The sequence below is a fragment of the Entelurus aequoreus genome, linkage group LG05 (assembly GCF_033978785.1).
Source record: "Entelurus aequoreus isolate RoL-2023_Sb linkage group LG05, RoL_Eaeq_v1.1, whole genome shotgun sequence".
In the NCBI taxonomy this organism is placed as follows: Eukaryota; Metazoa; Chordata; class Actinopteri; order Syngnathiformes; family Syngnathidae; genus Entelurus; species Entelurus aequoreus.
Window position 1 is genome coordinate 62,659,376 of NC_084735.1, and position 18,955 is coordinate 62,678,330.

At 40.5% G+C, this 18,955-nt stretch overlaps 1 protein-coding gene across 1 annotated transcript in view; it reads right to left on the reverse strand.

The window, feature by feature from the left end:
* LOC133650860 (ryanodine receptor 1-like) overlaps window positions 1-18,955 on the reverse strand; it is a 62,758-nt gene that overhangs the window by 29,714 nt on the left and 14,089 nt on the right. Inside the window, exons 28-72 of the mRNA XM_062048573.1 lie at window positions 18,743-18,917; window positions 17,445-17,653; window positions 16,984-17,342; window positions 16,771-16,900; window positions 16,165-16,325; window positions 15,935-16,097; window positions 15,756-15,842; window positions 15,456-15,682; window positions 13,871-14,309; window positions 13,238-13,804; window positions 12,957-13,157; window positions 11,688-11,799; window positions 11,454-11,597; window positions 11,096-11,369; window positions 10,894-11,008; window positions 10,675-10,807; window positions 10,501-10,595; window positions 10,291-10,426; window positions 10,034-10,220; window positions 9,847-9,958; window positions 9,655-9,775; window positions 9,236-9,405; window positions 8,927-9,147; window positions 8,750-8,840; window positions 8,149-8,289; window positions 7,913-8,076; window positions 7,745-7,823; window positions 7,471-7,560; window positions 7,265-7,405; window positions 7,111-7,188; window positions 6,963-7,038; window positions 6,750-6,873; window positions 5,514-5,629; window positions 5,340-5,407; window positions 5,145-5,266; window positions 4,955-5,004; window positions 4,814-4,874; window positions 4,615-4,741; window positions 4,238-4,349; window positions 4,076-4,157; window positions 3,875-4,005; window positions 3,468-3,788; window positions 3,131-3,371; window positions 2,057-2,144; window positions 1,588-1,680 (exon numbers count right to left, since the gene is read on the reverse strand). Coding sequence (XP_061904557.1) covers window positions 1,588-1,680; window positions 2,057-2,144; window positions 3,131-3,371; window positions 3,468-3,788; window positions 3,875-4,005; window positions 4,076-4,157; window positions 4,238-4,349; window positions 4,615-4,741; window positions 4,814-4,874; window positions 4,955-5,004; window positions 5,145-5,266; window positions 5,340-5,407; window positions 5,514-5,629; window positions 6,750-6,873; window positions 6,963-7,038; window positions 7,111-7,188; window positions 7,265-7,405; window positions 7,471-7,560; window positions 7,745-7,823; window positions 7,913-8,076; window positions 8,149-8,289; window positions 8,750-8,840; window positions 8,927-9,147; window positions 9,236-9,405; window positions 9,655-9,775; window positions 9,847-9,958; window positions 10,034-10,220; window positions 10,291-10,426; window positions 10,501-10,595; window positions 10,675-10,807; window positions 10,894-11,008; window positions 11,096-11,369; window positions 11,454-11,597; window positions 11,688-11,799; window positions 12,957-13,157; window positions 13,238-13,804; window positions 13,871-14,309; window positions 15,456-15,682; window positions 15,756-15,842; window positions 15,935-16,097; window positions 16,165-16,325; window positions 16,771-16,900; window positions 16,984-17,342; window positions 17,445-17,653; window positions 18,743-18,917 — 7,134 coding nt within the window. The remainder of the gene's footprint in view (window positions 1-1,587; window positions 1,681-2,056; window positions 2,145-3,130; window positions 3,372-3,467; window positions 3,789-3,874; window positions 4,006-4,075; window positions 4,158-4,237; window positions 4,350-4,614; window positions 4,742-4,813; window positions 4,875-4,954; window positions 5,005-5,144; window positions 5,267-5,339; window positions 5,408-5,513; window positions 5,630-6,749; window positions 6,874-6,962; window positions 7,039-7,110; window positions 7,189-7,264; window positions 7,406-7,470; window positions 7,561-7,744; window positions 7,824-7,912; window positions 8,077-8,148; window positions 8,290-8,749; window positions 8,841-8,926; window positions 9,148-9,235; window positions 9,406-9,654; window positions 9,776-9,846; window positions 9,959-10,033; window positions 10,221-10,290; window positions 10,427-10,500; window positions 10,596-10,674; window positions 10,808-10,893; window positions 11,009-11,095; window positions 11,370-11,453; window positions 11,598-11,687; window positions 11,800-12,956; window positions 13,158-13,237; window positions 13,805-13,870; window positions 14,310-15,455; window positions 15,683-15,755; window positions 15,843-15,934; window positions 16,098-16,164; window positions 16,326-16,770; window positions 16,901-16,983; window positions 17,343-17,444; window positions 17,654-18,742; window positions 18,918-18,955) is intronic.

Sequence of the window (18,955 nt, forward strand, 5' to 3'; positions counted from 1 at the left end):
ATTAATGTATTGGTTAAACCCATGAACACTTGGAGCGCATTCTAACATGGCAGCCCTAAAGCTGTCTCAATGGGGAAAGGCCTCAGTCATGTTAAGCCTCAAGTGTGTTAGTGGGTTCGCATACTGGAAGGAGTTGATGGGAAACTAAACCATGAGGCCTCATGGCCTTTCCAGGGAGGAGAGAAGAAAGAGCACAGAGAAGGCTAACATCCCCGTCGAAAGCTGCATTACACTAGCTACAAGTCAACCCACCCAATAGAAAAGGAAACAAGAGACATTCTAGAAGACTCCAACTTAACTAAGATCAACAGAGAGCAAACTGACAGCATGATGGCACTGTGCTCTCACTGCCACTGTGGGCTTGGTGCAAAGTCCAGTGCCATGAGCCCAACTCTACAGCTCAGTACTTTCATCAAACGTCTCCAGACTCCCCCCCTCACACACTGGCAGGACCGAGCAAGGACTGCCCGATGTCCGGTGATCCTCTAAAAAAGTAGTGTGCATGTTTTTCTATCATACAGTCATAGTGTATCAGTTTACAGGCTATACATGCTGTAAACAGAACCAAACCTTAGCTGTTTTGTCAAGGATTTGCACAGTCTATTAATACAAATAAGTTAGTATTTATAGCAATGACAATATCTCAACTGACAAAATGGACACAGCTGCCTGTGCTGGAAAAGTTTCATGACTTAAGGCGTGTCAGGCCATGCCTGTCGGTATGCAATGTGCATGTTACTCTATACGTGCATCTAAGTCTACTATATGAACAGATGTATTGGGACATGAGGCCATTACAACTACATGGAGGAACATGTATGTTCCACTCTTCTAGAAAGACTTCACAATATTTTGGAGCATGTTGTGAGATTTTTTTTGTCAATTCATCCAGAAGAACATTAAATTCTTCTGCACCAAACTAATCCAAGCATGCCTTTAAGGACATAATGGCTGTAACAAATGCAACTACTCAGGGTAAAGTCCAAACAGGGACTGATTAATTACCGGTAATAAGAAGTGTGTCTCAATACTGTCTGTCCATATATTGCAAGTATACAGTATATATTTGTGTGTATGCATTAGGAAATGTTGAGGATCAGATGTGCCAGTGTGCTGGGGAGGTTGATGAAAAGCTCCCCCAAAGTGAGGTGCCATGCGGTCAGCACAGCGGTCGTGCAAGAACAAGGTCTAACCTCTGAGTCCCCGCCCTGGAATACCCAGCCGCAACCCAACAGATGAGGACAAAAAGGGACAGTCAAAGAGAGAATATTGTTAACATAGCTGCTTTCGTTTGTAAATCGTTCCATCAAACCTTCAGAAAAAACAGCAGTAGGGGATATTCACAAACTAAACCAATAACAATGAAATATAATAATAATAATAATGAAGCAACCTGCAATATAATATGTAGACATATTTAAAAATCTGTACAATTATGGTCATGATTTATAGTAAAGTATGTACAACTGGACTAATATGCTGTTCAAATATTGCCGTGGAAAATACATATACATATTTGTTCAAATCTGTACGAGAAATAATGGATAAACATTGTAGCAGCTTTACCGACCATGTCCAAGTACTCACCTTGCTCATTTTACTCTTGCTGTCAGCAGTGAGGAATGACATGTTATTGATCTCATTCATCACCACAAAATTTTGCTCCTCTCGCTTGAAGTTCTGCAGTGGCGTCAGAGAGCACAAGCATACTGAACGTACAGTAACACATCCACATAAATAGTTACTACTGTTAATGTTTCAAACAACCAAAACAACCGCAAGTTATTGAATTAAAACATTTGTTCTGCTGCTACTGTGTTGTGCGGGATACTTATTGATAAATGTCCATGTAGTCAACAAGAACGTTTTCCTTTATACTTTCTCATGCAATGCAAATCATATTTTAAAAAAAAGTTATATAGAATGAGTTTCAGAAATAATGTCTTTCCAATTAATGGAACTTTTCCTCTTTGCAGGTCAAGCACATAAACACCCAGACCATACTGTAAGTAAAGCATTTATAGTATATTATCTAACGCTAATTGTGTGCACTCACGTGAGATTTAGACCAGAATATGAAGACCTCACCAACCATGCGGAACAGCTCCTCAGCATCGGGGTCAGGGCAAGTCAGCCATCTCGCCCTGTGACACATTAAATTACTTCAATTGATCATGAAGTCATACATTTTCCTTAATTTCTTTAGTGAATGTGAATAAATTCTTACGACAGGGTCCAACTTGTGCAAGACTTGTGTATCTCTTAGGGATGTCACAATCAACATTTTTGGCCTCATCCCCATCTGATTTTTTGGCCTCAGATAAAATCTGATTTTGAGTCCTGATTGTCCTGATTGATTCATCATCCTATGATGATGAATTCCTGAACTTAAAATATTTCAAACTAAGTAACTAAAATAAACACAAAAACACATTTTACAATGCGTATCCTATAATATTAAAAATGTGCTAGTATTGTTGTAAATCAGATGATGTATTAAATGTGTATTAAATGTGTGGTATTGAATGCTACATAATTTTATCCCAATAACAAAACAAAGCAAAACCACAATTGGCTTCCATTTGAATCATTTGGGTTTTTCCCTCTAAGTCTTCCTGTACCTAAAGACTTACTTACTTAGTTATCGATAGAATCAACATATGGATCGATCATCAACTTTTTTTACATTGAAGCCTTAGCTTCTTGTGTCATCCTGCTCAGTGTGTTTGTAAAATGCTTAACCATTCCTTTTCCTCTGGTCCTCCAGCTTAGTTTATTTTCCACCATGGCGGTGAGGATTGGTATCTTGGCGGCAACACTCAGTGGATAGATGACGCGTTCTTTGCAGCTTTCTCTCAAATTCACGACGGTTTTCTGGCAAGACATGCATCCCCCTGAAACTCATGCAACTCCTGCATGTGTGTCACAAGGAATGCAAGAATGTAATTCTGTCTCCCTGAGTGTGCATCGTTTTTGAAGGAATCGTTCACATGAGTACAATCTTTAGTCATGAAAACACTGGGACACAGCTAATCCACCGATTAATAAAAAGGCAAATATCGGTCCGCGATCCAATCCCAAGATTAGGTTCAAGACATCTTTAGTATCTGTAAATGTCTCACTCAGGTACCTGTTATTGTCCACATAGCGGATGAGAAGTGGGTACAGAGCATACAGGTCTCGGCAGAGGACAGCAAACTCATCTCGAATAGTGCCGTCTTCCTCATCACCCTCTGATTTTCCCTCCATCCGCAAATGGTCTTCCTCTGCCACTACCTTTGATGTACGCTTTTTCAGCTTCTCCATCGTCGGTATGAAATGAGATTTGAGCATCTCAGGTTTGGCCCGGCTCACAATGGGTTGTGAAAAAACTGGGAAAAGGGAGAAATGAAGTCATCTCACATCTATGAGCAACCTTTCCAATACTGCGTTTGTCTGGCACATCAATAAAGTAAAAACTTGCTCACCAGCCAACCTCTTCATCCAGGAGGCTTCATCAATACCCAGGTTGTTGACGACAATTTTCATAATGCTGCCAAGCAACTGATTGAGGTGTTCTGATGTAACCGCAGTACAGAGTTGACCTTCCAGCTCAAGGAAGTTCTCGGATCCTCGTTCCCACCAGCGGGGCAAGTAGTTACACAGCATGGGTAAAGTTATCTCAATTACATGAGGCATTTCTGTATAGCGGGCCCCCGACTCTGCCAAGTCTCCAATCTCTTTCAGAAGGGAATCCAGCTCTGGTATATCTGGACAAAGCTCCTGGACTTCATTAGGGAGGCCCAAAACTTTCAATGGAGAGGAAAGTTTTTTTTAACTCAGTTTTTTTTCTTCAATTTCACATAAAACCTTTGCACCGGTTGAGAAAACTTACTAGCTCTTTCTCTTGGGGTCTTTGTGGTGTAGACAGAGAAAGCGTTGAATTCATTTAGATGGGGCTCCAAGTAGGCCACTGGCATAGCTGCTGCCAGGTGAGCCAAACACTCTCCAAGAGCTGGCCTCTGTCTGTAAATATCAAGGGTAAAGTCAAGTCTTTCAGGGTTTTAAAATGAAACGCATGCAGTCTCTCTGGTACCTCTCAACATGTGGATTCTTGACGGTCCCAAGGGAGTAGATGCTACACATGATGCGATAGCACGACATCTGCAGGTCATCCACTGTGTGCAAGCAACAGACGCCAGCGATGTACAGTAATAAGGAAGGGACACATTTGAAATTATCATGTAAATGAACTCACGGATGACATCATCTCCAAACTGGTGCTGGGCGATGTGATCAAACAGGGAAGTGAGCACTGGGAGCAAAGCAATGGTTGTGTAGTTGATGTTCTGGGAAACACCTTTCACTTGCTGTCAGGAAAAGTTGTATAAAACCCAATTCATAAACGGTATTATACATTATGTATGGGCAACAGTATTTGGATTCTTTGCCATTCAAGTAAAAATGTAAATGTTTTGCAGAATCACACAATAATAGTTGATATCTTTATGGAAACTGAAATCATTGACCAAATTCTACGAATAGTCTTGGTATGATACAAAAAAATTCAGTCCAACCCGAATGATTAATGTATCAATCATGAGGTGTGTCCCACTACCTTTGTGTATCTAGTACCTGATTGCCTTTTGACACTTTGCCCAGTTTAAGGTTCTCCACCATCTTCTCAATATCATCAGCAGCACTCTCAAAGAATGATCTCAAGCCAGCTTTAACAATCTCAGGGCCGGACTTCATTACGGTTCTAAATACAAACAAAGAATGTTAAAGAAAACAAATCAATTGCATTGAATGCATGTACTTATATTTACTTAACCTTGCATCCAATGATCGGGCCAGAATGTGAAGACAGTTAACAATGGCTGCTGCGTCCGTTCCTGCACATACACGTATAATTCTATATTAAGAGATTTTACACCGCCGTTTCAGGTTTGTGGGGGGGAAACCATCAGCTTACCAAAGAGAGAAACTCTGTGTCTCACCAGAGAGGACATTTTACAGAAGATACTAAGGAATAGAAGGAAAGGAACACAGGAAACAAATGCAAGAGAAGAGAAAGAATACACATAAACACAGAACGATGATGAAATGTGAAAGAGTGGAAATGTAAAGAATACATAAGACGTGTGTAGTAAAAGAACCCTCACCTTGCAATCATCTCTTTTTCCTTATTGGACGAATGGCCACCACTACCCAGGACTTTAGCAGGCGTGGACAAGAAGTAGAGGCAGTGATTTTTGAAATACTGGTTAATCAGAGGCATCAGGATCTGAAAGAGTAGGTCTCTCACATTTAGTTAAGATGGTAAATCAAGACAAGATCACAGTAAACATTAGTCAAACCTTTGCAAAGAATTTAATTTCCTGTTCATGAGGAGACTTTTCTACCCGTCCGCTGCTTACTACAGCCTCTGGAACACACATTGTAAAGGAACTGTCATATAAATACATTCACCTAGACTATGACCACTGCATTGCATGCGAGACAATCTATTCTGAATCTTTGCCTCTCAGTACCGAGATGAGCGATAAACTCCTGGGCAATTTCCATCCATTTCAGCAGCTTCTGCAGGAAGCCGTAAGCAAATCTTTTCTCTATGGAAGAAATGTCAGATTCCATGTCTTTCAGGCCCCTGATGAGAAGTAAAATATACAGGTTTGGGGAAAACAGAAGTAATTTTTTCTATTTCTTTACAGTTACTCAACTCCTCAGCCAATCTTTTCTAAGCGTGACTACTACTCTGTTAATATAATGTCATGTAAAATGACTATATATTTTCCTCAAAAAGACAGGCTGTCTTATATTTGACATATAAAGATTTATAAATGCAAAAGAACAGGGGGTGCCAAATAACTTCTTCATAAGTGAGTCAGAGCTTTTCTTCCTGTCACTTGACTTGAAGAGATGTAGCTGCAACACAGACACTCAGTAGAGGTGTCTCAAATGTTGTGCAAGTTAACAAACAAACAGAGGAGGAAATATGATGTTATAAGATAATGATGATCAGTGAAGAAGATCCATCAAACAACTGTTAAAGGGGAACTGCACTTTTTTTTAGAATTTTGCCAATCGTTCATAATCTTTATGAGGGACAAAAACAAACGTCTTTTTTAGAATCCTTAAAAAGATAAAAAACGCTTGCAAAATGCGGAAAATGGGTGTCACAAATTAAAATGCAAAAAAAAATGGTTTTGTCTTCTTGTCTCTCATTAGGATTGTGTGAACAATAGGCAAAACACTAAAAAAAAGGTCAGTTTTCCTTTAAACCTGATATCTACCAGCTGCTAAATGGCTGTTATTCGAAAGATGAGTTTTAAAATGTTTTTTATTTTGTCTTGTCAAAAACAAGTCTCGAAAAGAGGGATCATATAATATTCAGGGTCATCTTATTTTTGCGTCAGTACAGTAATAGCAATGTATTGTGGCTGTGTAGTACTTTAATTCAGTTGGTATTTAGGAGGTCCAATATGAGCCTAAAAAGATTTTTCTTTTGTCTTGTCAAAATTATGTGACCTTTTCAATCACTGTAATAACAATTGCATAACCATGCCTGTCTATATTGCACGCAGTGTGATGAGACAAAAGGTAATCTCCAGCGCTCTAATCATGGTTTGCCATCTAAATAGAAAGGCTATCTGAGGATATTTTGCCAGAGGAATACAGATTGTTTCTATAAACCATATGCAAGTAAATATAAAACATATATAATTGTGCTCTGCTAAATTCTCTGTTGTGTACGCATGTATTGCTACCTTGTGACCGCATATGCATTTAGCTGCAGGAATTTGAGAAGCTCATAGGCCTTCTCTCTGTCTCGTGCCTTTTCTTTTGCAGTCAGGGTGTCATATGGAACCAGGAGAGGATGTGTCCCACCACCTGCATAGAATAGAAAAAATACCATTAAAGAAAGCCAAAAAAAAAAAAAGAAAAAAAAAAGCGGAACCTTATTTTGATAAATGGTGTACCTTTGGCTTGTAGCTCAAGCTTCTTCTTCCTACCCCAGGTGTTATGGTAATTTTCTGCCAGCTGCTCCGCCATAGACTGGACAGAACAAATCATATTAATATAGACCATATGGTATTATATAATACAAAGATTAGAAGTTCAAAATACCTGCAAGTCTCTTGAAAGGGCCATGTGTGCGATGTCAATAGGCTGTGGACTGTAACCATGACTTGGGTCGTAGGTTGCCTTTAAGGGAATAATTGTCCTGTACTATCAACATATAACTATGGTGATGTCATTAAAGTATCCTACTGCTGCATACCTGAGCCGTCTGTGAGATTTTCCGTGAAGCCGCCTTCTTCTTTTCTGATTCTTCTTCCTCTCTGGCTTTGTCTAAGGTCCACTCCCATGCCAGCATGGCTTTGACGGATTCCTTAATGGGCCAACGGTATATCTCCTTGTCCTGCAAGCAACAGCCTCAGTTTGTCAGAAATACAAACATACGAAATAACGTAAATGGACCCATACCTTCTCTGAGAATGTCTTGTATGGTCTAAGCATGGGGTGAGTTTTTGCATTTTCATCTAGGACTTCACCATATGACCAGTTATTCTGGATCTGGAACACCGAGGCAGAACTTTTAAAAACAAATCTTGTTTGGGCATTATTTAGATTGTGCAAGTGTAACTACTTTGTAGCGAGTGAGTGAATATATGCTAGCTATTAAATTACCTAGCCAAAACACATTTATATAAATGCGCTACATAATCCAATTATTTACAGTAATAAATACAAGTTTTACCTTTTCAAAAGCCCATTTATCATGTGTATATTCAGCATATTTGTTGATAAAGGCATCGAGTCTTTCCGGGATTATGGTGCTGTTTGAGACAATTACATTTTTGGTTAATTTGAAAGTTATATAACGAGAGTAAAAAGAGAAAAGTGAAAAACATCCTTCTGTGCTCACTTTGTGGTCTCTACTGGTTTAGGATCAAAGTTTCCCTCTGCATCAACTGATGCCTTCTTTTCTGTTTTGGAAGAATAGCTGGCGTCTACGTAATCCGGGGGAATGGCGCCGGCGATGGCACAAATACATGGCATAGATATTTTAAAAATCTCTGCATCGAATTTCTGAAAATCACAAAAACACAACATTACTCTGCACACACTATGAGATTAAGAACTGTTGCTTCATTACAGTACTTTGTGTGCAAGGGACTCAAAGATGCCCCAGAACAGTTTGCGGGTCAGGTGCAGCTCTTCCTCTGATGAAACACCAAAATTGGCCCAACCATTAGGGAGGCAGTAATATTTCCAACAACGTTCATAGTGGTTGGTCAACAGCTGCAGGACACAGGAAAAACAAATTGCAGTTCCATTACAAATAGTGTGACTGCTAAGTAATGCTGAAAATATAACAAGTAATTCATTAAGGATACTGCTTAATATATCAAAGCATATCATGGCAACCCTTATGCTGTGCAAATAACATCACAGAGATCACATCACAGGAATCTGGTCAAATGCTTTGTAAGTGCAAATATTTTTTTTCTTCTGGCACTGCTATAGTATGACATCCTTACTTTTCTGATTTTCAAAATTCTTATGGATAAAGTCCTGTCAGACCCATGTTTGGGCTAAGACAAAAATAGCTTACCCATCCAGAATGAGACAAATATTTAGTTTTTTCATTGAAAGAGTGATGCCTCAATATACTTTTAGAGTTTTTAGGATTATTGACTCAAGTGTCAAGAGTCAAGATTATGATTCGAATTTTTTTCTAGAGTTCTAAAGATGCACTTACTTTCAGTGGCATTTTGGCAAACTCATTAAGAATGGGCACATCAAACACCAGTCGTCGTAGCAAATGTTGAAGCATAGATGGGCGGAGATGCCTGCAGCGAAGATAACCGCAGATAACATCATACTAAGAAACAGAAAATTTGAAATGCCATCATAAATTTGTCTTGAGTTTTCTCACTTGCACAAAGCCATAAGGCACTCCTCAATGATGTCTCTTTGGGCCTTTGTAAAGGCCCGTCCACGAGACAGCCGGTAGATTGTGTGCAACATGGAGTCAATCATTATAGCTCGGTGATCGCTGCCTGCAAAGAGTGGTGCACACTTGGTGATGAGCGGCAGCACAGCAGAGCACAGGTAACGGTTCAGAGCTAGGGCCATCTCTGTGGTGCTGAAGGCAGCCTAGTGGACCGCAAACACAACAGTTAAAAAATATTGTGGAAGTATAAAAAAACAGTTATGGAGGACATTGTTGTATGTTAAATCTCACTGTGTCAAGAGAGGCAGCAGCCCTCATGTCTGGTAAGAATCCCACCTCCAGCACATGGAGGAGGAAATCCTGATTATCAATACCATAAACTCTGTCGAGGAACAGGACCATTGGAGCCTTGTGATCTGGTACAAAACTGGCTGACATCTTTGGTTCTATGATGCTGTTGTCTAAGTAAGACATAAAAGAAATACCACATTACATATAGCCATCAATCAGATAAACCTGCTTTTATGAAGTCATGGAATCTAATATAGAAATAAAAAGATGGAATCACATGGTCAAAAGGCCATAGAAAAAAATATAAACCCTAACTAAACTGTATCAGTAGAGTATAATGATATTTAATACATCACATCACAGCCACAGACTATCCAAAAATAGGCTGGATAAAAGTAGAAGAGAGCAATCACTGTTACCTTTCCCAAAAGATGGAATCTGAACAGGAAGGCTGATGACCCCCACCAAATCCTCAAGAGGGACCAGAGATCTTAGGATTGCTCGGATCCTCAGGGCCTCACCTTTTCCAGCCTGGATCAACTGCAAGAGACACCATCTTGGTCACTCAGTAAAGTTTCCTTTTTGTCTTACCTGTTTGAGAAGTTACTTACATGCATCTCTGGGGCACAACGCCCCAGCAAGTCAATAAGGGCCGAGTAGAAAGACATGATGGCATTTCCAAGGTGCACCCTGTTCTCTTCATGTTGCTCCTCCCCTCCAAACCTACAAATAAAAGACTGCTGCTTAACGAGTGATTATTGAATGTTGCTTCTTTCAACACAACCAGTGAAATCTTACATGGGAAAGCGCCTGTCTTTTTTAACACTGGGACCATCCCTTGCAGGATCCTCTGATATTTTGATGGCCTCTTCAATGGCAGCCAAGAGACCGTTACCACCTTCCCCTCTGAGGGCTGGACCAAAGCATTCTGGCCTTCGGATGAGGAGGCGCACGACTACGTTGGCATTCTCTTCTACGCTCTCTCCTGGGGGACATGAGTTGGTGTTTAAAAAAGTACAAAAGTAATAAATTATAGAGTAAAACACAAAACAGACCATTGACAAATACAGCGAAACGAAGAAAATCAAGGTATTTCTCTCCTCCGCATGGATTCCAGCCGATATCAGGGTAACCTTTGGAGAGGAGCATTGGGCAGCTCTGAAGTCCACATCCAGCTAAATACTTCACCACCTTGAAAGACATCACTTCAATCAAATACTGTACGGCCACGTCTGACATATTAGTAAATATCGGGTGCCTTTTACCATTTCAAGATCTTGTTCTTGTAGAGCCAACGCAAGTTCATTGTTGTCGATACATGAGGCTGCGGCTACATCCAAGGGGGTGGAGCCTCGCATTCCTGCAGAACATTGCATAATATTCAGTTTTAAAAACATCCTGTCTTAAGGCAAATAAATCATCATGGGAAATTCAATCACCAAGGCCGATGCCACTGTTCTGCAGCAGATAGCTGAGATGATCGAACATAGAGCGCTGATTCTGGCGACTGATGCGACAGAAATAGCACAGAAAGCGACAACAGTTTGTCACCACACGGGGAAACCTGATCTCCTGTGAAAAGAAAAGCAAATAAAAAGTAGTTTTGAGTATATTCAGACATGCAAAGGATATACATTTGATCATAAAAATATAAGTACCTTTGAGTCTCCCCCGCCTAGTACATTGACCATGACCTCCATGACCGTTTCATGCATGCCCAGAGCTCTCATCAAGTTTGGGTGCTGATAGAAAACTTTGTTGCTCATAATATTCCTAAAGGTGAATGTTCATGCAAAAAATTAATGAGTTCAGTGATTTGACATAGTAAAAATATATGAAGGATCAGAATTGTTTGATCACCCAATGCTTTGAATCATGAGCCTTTCTTCTTCCGGACCCATCTGGACTATAAGCAGGGAACGTATCTGACCCAAGCACTCCAGCAGGTCCATTGTGTCATGGATGGAGACTGCATTGATGGTGTAAGCCTTGGGGAGGGCACGTATGAGCTCCCCCAGTCCGTCATATTGCCTGTGGAGGAGGCTGAACATCATACGAACAAGCTCCGGGTTCTGAATAAAAGACTCCTGAGCCCAATGGATCATAGTATGGGAAATCAGCTCCTGGAGGGTGGCTGGGGACAAAAGAATGTAAAGCATAAAATAATAATACTGTTGGAATAATATGTTTTAAACAGTTGGCATAATACAAATCTCACATGGTTTTTTATCTTCCTGAGGTTCAGGCTCCTCTACAACCTTTTTCTGGCGGATTTTTTTCACCCTTTCCAGTAAACGGAACAGTCGTCCTCGCAGAGAATAATCCACCACCTCCTCTTGTTCCTCTTCCTCAATATGGACACCTAAATAAGAATACACTTTAGTACCAGATCTTTAAAGTGACAATTTTGAATGCTGACGTCCGTGGGTGTACTGCCTCTAACAGAACTGACCACAATGTTCCAGCAGAGCATTGTGAAATGCTTGCAGATCTTCGCGGACCTCTTCTGGAACTGGGCAGTCCTCCTCTTCAGCACAGTTCTTGAAGTTCATGAGCATGTTGACCTACAAAAGAGGTTACATTTCAGTTCTAAAAATAAGGCCTGAACAATTTAGTGTATGCATAGATGTAAACGGGTTTTGTCCGTATGGAGCTACATTTTGTACTTTTTAGTTTTGTTGTAAACATTTTTTTTAAAATACACAAAGAGTATTTAAAATAAAAATAAGTGCACACTTTTTTTAGGCTGAAAAAAATATGATTCACTCTGGTAATTCTTTTAAACGAATGGTTTATTTTTATTTTTAACTTTCATATATTTTGATATTTTAGCTTCTGTTTATTTCCTACACTCCCTGAAAGAAACCTTTTTTCTAAGGTGTAAGTCATGATGCCTTGTGCTCTCAGTTGATGACACGCCCCCATGTGAAATTCGGCCCGAAGTCTAAATCTGGAAGAAAAAAAGGATTTGAATCTAAAAAGAAAAGATCAGAGCCTGAAAAACTAGATTTTTCAGTTTCAAACGTTTGGCCCTAATTTAGCTTTATATGTCTGTCCCCTGCACTCGTCAAAAAATAATGTTACGTTATTGAATGAAGACAAGTCAAACACAAGCTTCAGGTGGAAAATGGCTCAGGCTGAAACTTGTCCAAAGTCTCATTGATTGGCTTTCTGGCACTGCCTTGCCAACGTGACAATGATTGACAGTACACAGAGGCTGACCAATCGGCGATCACATGCGAGATAAGATTGAGTTGGCCTCCACGTGGAATATGAATCAAAAACAAGTAAGGCAAATCAAAAATTCCAACAAGAGGAGCCTAGTGCTCCAGTCAAAGGTATTTGTGGTGTTGACTAAGACTTGCGCTAAGGTAATATGAACACAAATTGCCTTTGCATCGGCTATTTCCTAGTAGCGCAATGGCTTGATTTTCAGCCTTTTGTTCCAGCGGACATGTTTCGATTCCCAGTCAGTTCATACAAGGTCATCATTAAACTACATCATAATGCAATCTTGAAACAACAAAGTAACTTGATTTATTTTATTCTGTTAATTTTCTTATTTCTTAGAAAAAAAATAATTATTGAATCATTTGTTTCCCATTCATATTAGTCTAAAACATGCATCTAATTCCTTCAAACCACACCCTCTGTACGCAAGCCAGTTGTATCCTCCCAATTCCAAATGTCATCCCTGAGTGTACATATAAACTGTATATACCTGCTCTTGTGGTGGTGATCGGAATTCACGGGTCTTGCGTGCCGTCTCGGCTGCACTCATGGTGAAAGCCAACATCAGCTCATTGTACCTCTGCCTCTGGTTGGACTGTATCCGGCTGACTAGTTGGTCTGAAAAGGCAATGATAGCTTCTACCCTGTGGCGGAGCTCGCAGTCACAGAAATACTGCAGCAGAGTGCACATCTGAATAAGAAAAGTTGGTAAGTAAGTAATACCATATAATTGTTTTATTGCATGGATTTTTGTAGAGAAACACAGCATACCTGTAATTTGACAGACTCAGGTAGCTTCATCTGGAACAGTCCTTGTTCTAAATGTTCCTTTTTAGCCTCACCACTGATCTCGCCAGGTTTAATCTCCTTCTCCGTTTCGTCTGCTCCTTTCTCTCCATTTATCGTCTCTGTCTCGTCAACCATTTCTTCATGTCGCATTATGGGTTCTGCATCCTCCAATTCTTCTTCCTCTTCCTCCTCTTCTTCCCCAAGGCCATCATCATCAAACTCCTCCTCCTCTTCCAGCAAATCCTCATGTTCTTCGTCTTTCTTCACTTGACCTTTCAAGGAAACTTTAGGTTCCTTCTCTTCCTTAACTTTGCTGACCTCCTCAACAAGCTCCTCCGGCTTTTTACCACTGAAGACAGTTGGCTCAATCATCTTCAGGATGTGAGTGACATCTTCGTCATCAAACACGCCCATGATGAGGAGGGTACTGATGAGCTTAAGGATTGGAACAAAATGGAACTCAACACTACCTCCTACAGGATCTCTCATGGCTTGGCCACCGTCTTGCACAGCCTCTATGAGCATGTTTAGCGCTTTGGTCTTAAGTATCTGCAAATGAAGAAAATTATGGGTGAGGTGATAGTTCCAGCCTGCTGTCTCCATTTTATAATTTACCTGTAAAGGAACTACTGGACTAAGCGTGTAGATGTCAGGATTTGTTCCAACAAATCCAGTGGAGGAAAAATGGAGTTTGGGACGCAGGCATGTGGTGAGACCAACACCAGGTAAAGCGTGTGACTTGTTAGAGTACAAGGTGATACTACGTGTTTCATCAGACATTGGAACTATGAATTCCTTATTGGTCCCCAGTCGGTTCCTTTTCGCAGACTCGAGGTGCATGCTGATGAGCAGGTCATAAAAGCCACTCCTCATTGGTCCAGGAAGGTAGGTGCTCTCTATGGCGTAGAAGAGCTGGGATTCATCCACGTGGCTGCACAGAGCGTGAGCCACGCGGTTGTTGCCCAGAGCGCACACTGAGCCGTACAACCTCAGAGTGTGATAGTGGAACTTCAGCAGGTCCATACGTTCGGACAGCTCCAGAATGTCAATGCATCTGGAAGACACAACAAGGTTAAGTTCAGGCATGTAATGTTACATTTTTTCTATTTCCAATATAATACCAATATTGGAGCCTAGAGAATCTGCCGATACCCATATTAATCCTATACAATATCAGCACAAATCATATGTACTTTTATGATTTTGTAGTGTGGACTTGACGGGTGTGAAATTATTCAAACAGAAAAACATTAACCTTTTTATTAATAACTGTCTGGATTGGACTTTTGCTCTCTTTAATTTCAGGTGGCGCGGTAATTGTTTTTTTGGCAACACCTAATGCCCACAATAATTCATTAAGTTAAGTCATGACACATTGAGATCATGCGGACACGTTTGTTACTGGATATTTTTTAAATACGCTTCTGCCTTGGAGCATTCGTATCTGTAAGTAAAATGCAGCTATGCTTATTTGATACTTGTTTATACTGACGAGTGCTGTGCTTTAGACTGCAATGTTGTTCAATTAAGGACACTTATTACGTGCAGTATGTCTAGCTTGGGTGTTATTGTGTGCTTAGGTGATATGTAGCTGCTATATGCTAGTAGCCTATAACTTACCGTGTTTATATTTTGTAAATTACTTCACTAAAATACAAGAAAAGACCAAATTTGTGTACTTATTGGAGGACATTTAGCTGTTAATTGACTTTCAATCTTTGCACAAGTTATGGTGCCTAAGGACTGCCCTTATTAGAGCGCTTATTTTGGAGATTTTAGATAGAAGACAAAAAATTTATTTTCGCCTGTAATGATTATGCGATATCAAAATCAAATTGGGACACCCCTCGCTAAGTTTGCCTGAAAAAAAAACACTAAAGTGTGATTGGTGGGTCTGCAAAATGTATAACATTTCTATTTAGCATCCAGCATTCTCTCCAGTGGACATTTGTTTTTGGTCTACTTCTTTTGTTAGAGTTAAACATTTTGGGAAAACATGTTAATATTATGCAAAACATAAATGTCCACTGCAGAGGATGCTGGTTGTCAGGAGGATATATTCATTATGTGCATAAATTGGAACTACTTGGTAACTAGAAGTTAGGTCACACTTTCTGCACTAAGGTGTCCCCTGTTTGATCCAGCTATTGTATTGGCTTTCTATAGATGTGCAGGTGTTTTGAAGTGCGCTGACACTGACCTGTTCTCTTCTGGAATATGAAGGGCCATCATAGTGAGTGGCTCCTGGCACTGAACAAGCCATCCCAGTCTCTCACTAATGCGTCCTGTGTCTGGAGCCAAGAAGTTGTTGGGCATGCGGCTCCAGATGACAGGGGTTAATATTTGGACATCCAGTCGGGGAGGGCACTGGGGTACTGGGTTCTTGCGCTCACTCCTGAACATGGCCGTGGAGATTGGCATAATGTTCTGTCAAGTACACAGTTGAAAACAGTTGAAACTTTGTTATGATGAGGATTTTATGACTTAGACTGGAGCTGACCTTAAGTTTGCCAAGCTCAAACTGTATCATATTTTGACTAGAAGGCAGGACAAAGACTGCTGGAAACAGTTTTGTGTTGGGCTCCACCTAAAAGACATTCAAGTTGCATTATTAAACAACAATAACTATACACAGAACTTTGGGCCATATACTGTACTGTATGCAAAAGGATAAATAACCTGGTAGAATGTGTTGATCTCCTTTCCATTAGCAGTAAAGGTCATGAGTCCTGTGTCCAAATCGATGAGGCAGCCAATCACAAAGTCTTCTTGGCTGACTCGGGTCTGCTGAGAGCTGCTGAACTCGCCTCCACATACCATGTAGCAGTTACTGCGTTTTATACTGTGGCAGAGCAAGTGAGCAAAGTTTTGTCATTCCGAAATGATGTTGTGTTATACTTTACATTTACCTGTCATGGATGTTGCCTTTATCATCTCCTACAGTGACCGTTACATTCCTCACTTTGTTGAGATCAAAATGTGGATCATACTGGTGATAGTCGGGTGTGATCCAGCCCACCCACACTCCACTCGGTTCCTGGCCCGCAACCACTCGCACGGAATAGTAGTACTGGGAAGGAAAGCACTTTCATGTAAATACCTAGATTTGTAATATAGGATAGTGGTGCCTCGGCTTTCATATGCCTCGATTATAGTATAACCAAATACACAATAGTGACTAAGTCTCTGTGTTTTTAATGAGTACTACTGAAAAATAAGCCATGTATGGGGCTACTTACTATATTGGTCTGGGTACTACTACTTACGCCGTCACCGGTGCTAATATGGAACCAGGTTTCGGTGCCCATCCCTGGTGATTTTAAATGTCAATTTAACAATTTTATCCGTCATTTATATGTATTTTGCCTTGTTTTATGCATGTAAAACTATAATTATTTATCATATATTTGCAATATTTTTATGGGAAAAAAATTGGTCTTCAGCTAATCATTTGGAACGGATTACTAATAAAAACCGAGGTACCAGTGTGCATGATTCTAAATATGACCTAATACCGTAGTGGTGTTGAGGATTATGTCCACATCATCCCTGTCATCTGGCACTACATCTTCCACTAAGCGGGGCATGGTGGGAACGACAGGTGGCGGAGTTATTAATGCAGCCTTCTTGGCCTTGAAAAGGAATCTGTAATACATTATGAGAATATGAATATTACTCTATAGGACAAGACGGAGTCCTCAAGTAACCGAACATGAGCCCACACTAACCCTTTTTTCTTGCTTTTTTCAGTTGAGGCGTCCTTCTCGTTCTCTCCATTCTTGATGGCAGGTATCTCCTTAGGCACAGATGGTTCTTTCTTCTCTTCTTCCTGTTCTTTGCGGGTGGCTGACTTTTTTAGTATTTCAAAGTCAGAGTCGGGATCCACCTCCACCACCTCATCCTCAGGGATGGTGAGGGCACGAGTGAGGAGGGTGGTCCCTGCGGGGACTTTGAAAGTCTCGTGGAACTCCACTGGCATGCTGAGCCTGAAGAACAGCATATCTGTGTTGGCGTTCTGGGATCCAAATGTCTTGTGGGTCACCTTGAGACAAGGGGCCGTTTCTACAGTCCCATCAACACGAGACACCTAGAATGTACACAAGGAAATAGATACTGACAGTTTGAAACACGGCGAGAAAATAAATTGAGTGTGAAAACTATGAGAAGACACTGAAATGTAACACGACACCTCAATGTGGTGGTGATCAGTCGGTACATTGATGTACTGGGGAAGGCTCTTGCTGAACCACATTGTGATGTCTCTTTTCATGTTGATGGCAAAGGGTTCAAATCCCTCTTGGAGACCACAGATAGTAAAGTAGCGTAGGCTGCTGACGTTCTGACCCAAGTTGATGCGGCCAACCTGGGACAAGCCTAGACTGCATACAGGTATGAAGCCTGGGGATGTTCCATAAGCATATTATGTGTACAGTAATTGCATACTACAAATGGGTTCAGACACCATATGGACAATAATCTTATGATGCATCTTAATAATTAAAAAAATAATCAATCAGGGGTTTAATTAAATTCTCCCAGAATATTTTTATAGATTTTTTTATTAATTATATTTATTATTGGTATTTAGATGTGTTGTTTTTTTTAAACAGGCTTTTTAATAATAATTGTAAATTATTTTTAGGTTTTTAATTTAATTCTGTAATTTCCTACTTTCCATCCATCCATCCATTTTCTACCGCTTGTCCCTTTTGGGGTAGCGGGGGGTGCTGGAGCCTATCTCAGCTGCATTCGGCGGAAGGCGGCGTACACCCTGGACAAGTCGCCAACTCATCGCAGGGCCAACACAGATAGACAGACAACATTCAAACTCACATTCACACACTAGGGCCAATTTTAGTGTTGCCATTCAACCTATCCCAAGGTGCATGTCTTTGGAGGTGGGAGGAAGCCGGAGTACCCGGAGGGAACCCACGCAGTCACGGGGAGAACATGCAAACTCCACACAGAAAGATCCCGAGCCCGGGATTGAACTCAGGACTACTCGGGACCTTCGTATAGTGAGGCACATGCACCAACCCCTGTGCCACAGTGCCACAGTGCTGCCCTATTTCCTATTATATGTATTGCTATTATTACTTCTATTATTGTCACTATTTTATGTTTGTATTCATTTATTAGTTCATAAAATTTTTTAGGACATTAATTTTCCTCAATCCTCAGGGCCATGGCATGTTTTGTTAATGTCAATAGGGCTGTGTGTACATGCGTGCATGTGTGGGTTTTTTTGTTGTTACTGGTGTAAAGCACTTTGTTTTGCAACTTGCTTGTGCTTGAAAATTGCTACATAAATTATGTTTGATTGTTAGATATTATTTATCATGTTCTTGGATTGCGCAGCACTCTAAATGAGTCAAACATAGTCAAACACTTCTTCTATTTTCACTACTGTTGTGGTAAAATGGTCATTTGTCCCAATACCTTTGTCCAAATATACATGTCTGTGTCATCACTTTTTATTCGACTTACCCTCTCCTATTTCAACGTCCTTAAAGGCCATCTCAGAGCCTGAGTCACTGATCAACATCTCTCCATTGAGTGTGAACATGATGTTCATCTCTGTCAGGTCAATCATACAACCCACTACATCACCAGATTGCCACTGACGACCAAACGACTCATTTCCCACATGCCATCTTTGGGCCTGGAAATAAAAATGATTTACGTGGGTTTACACGCACC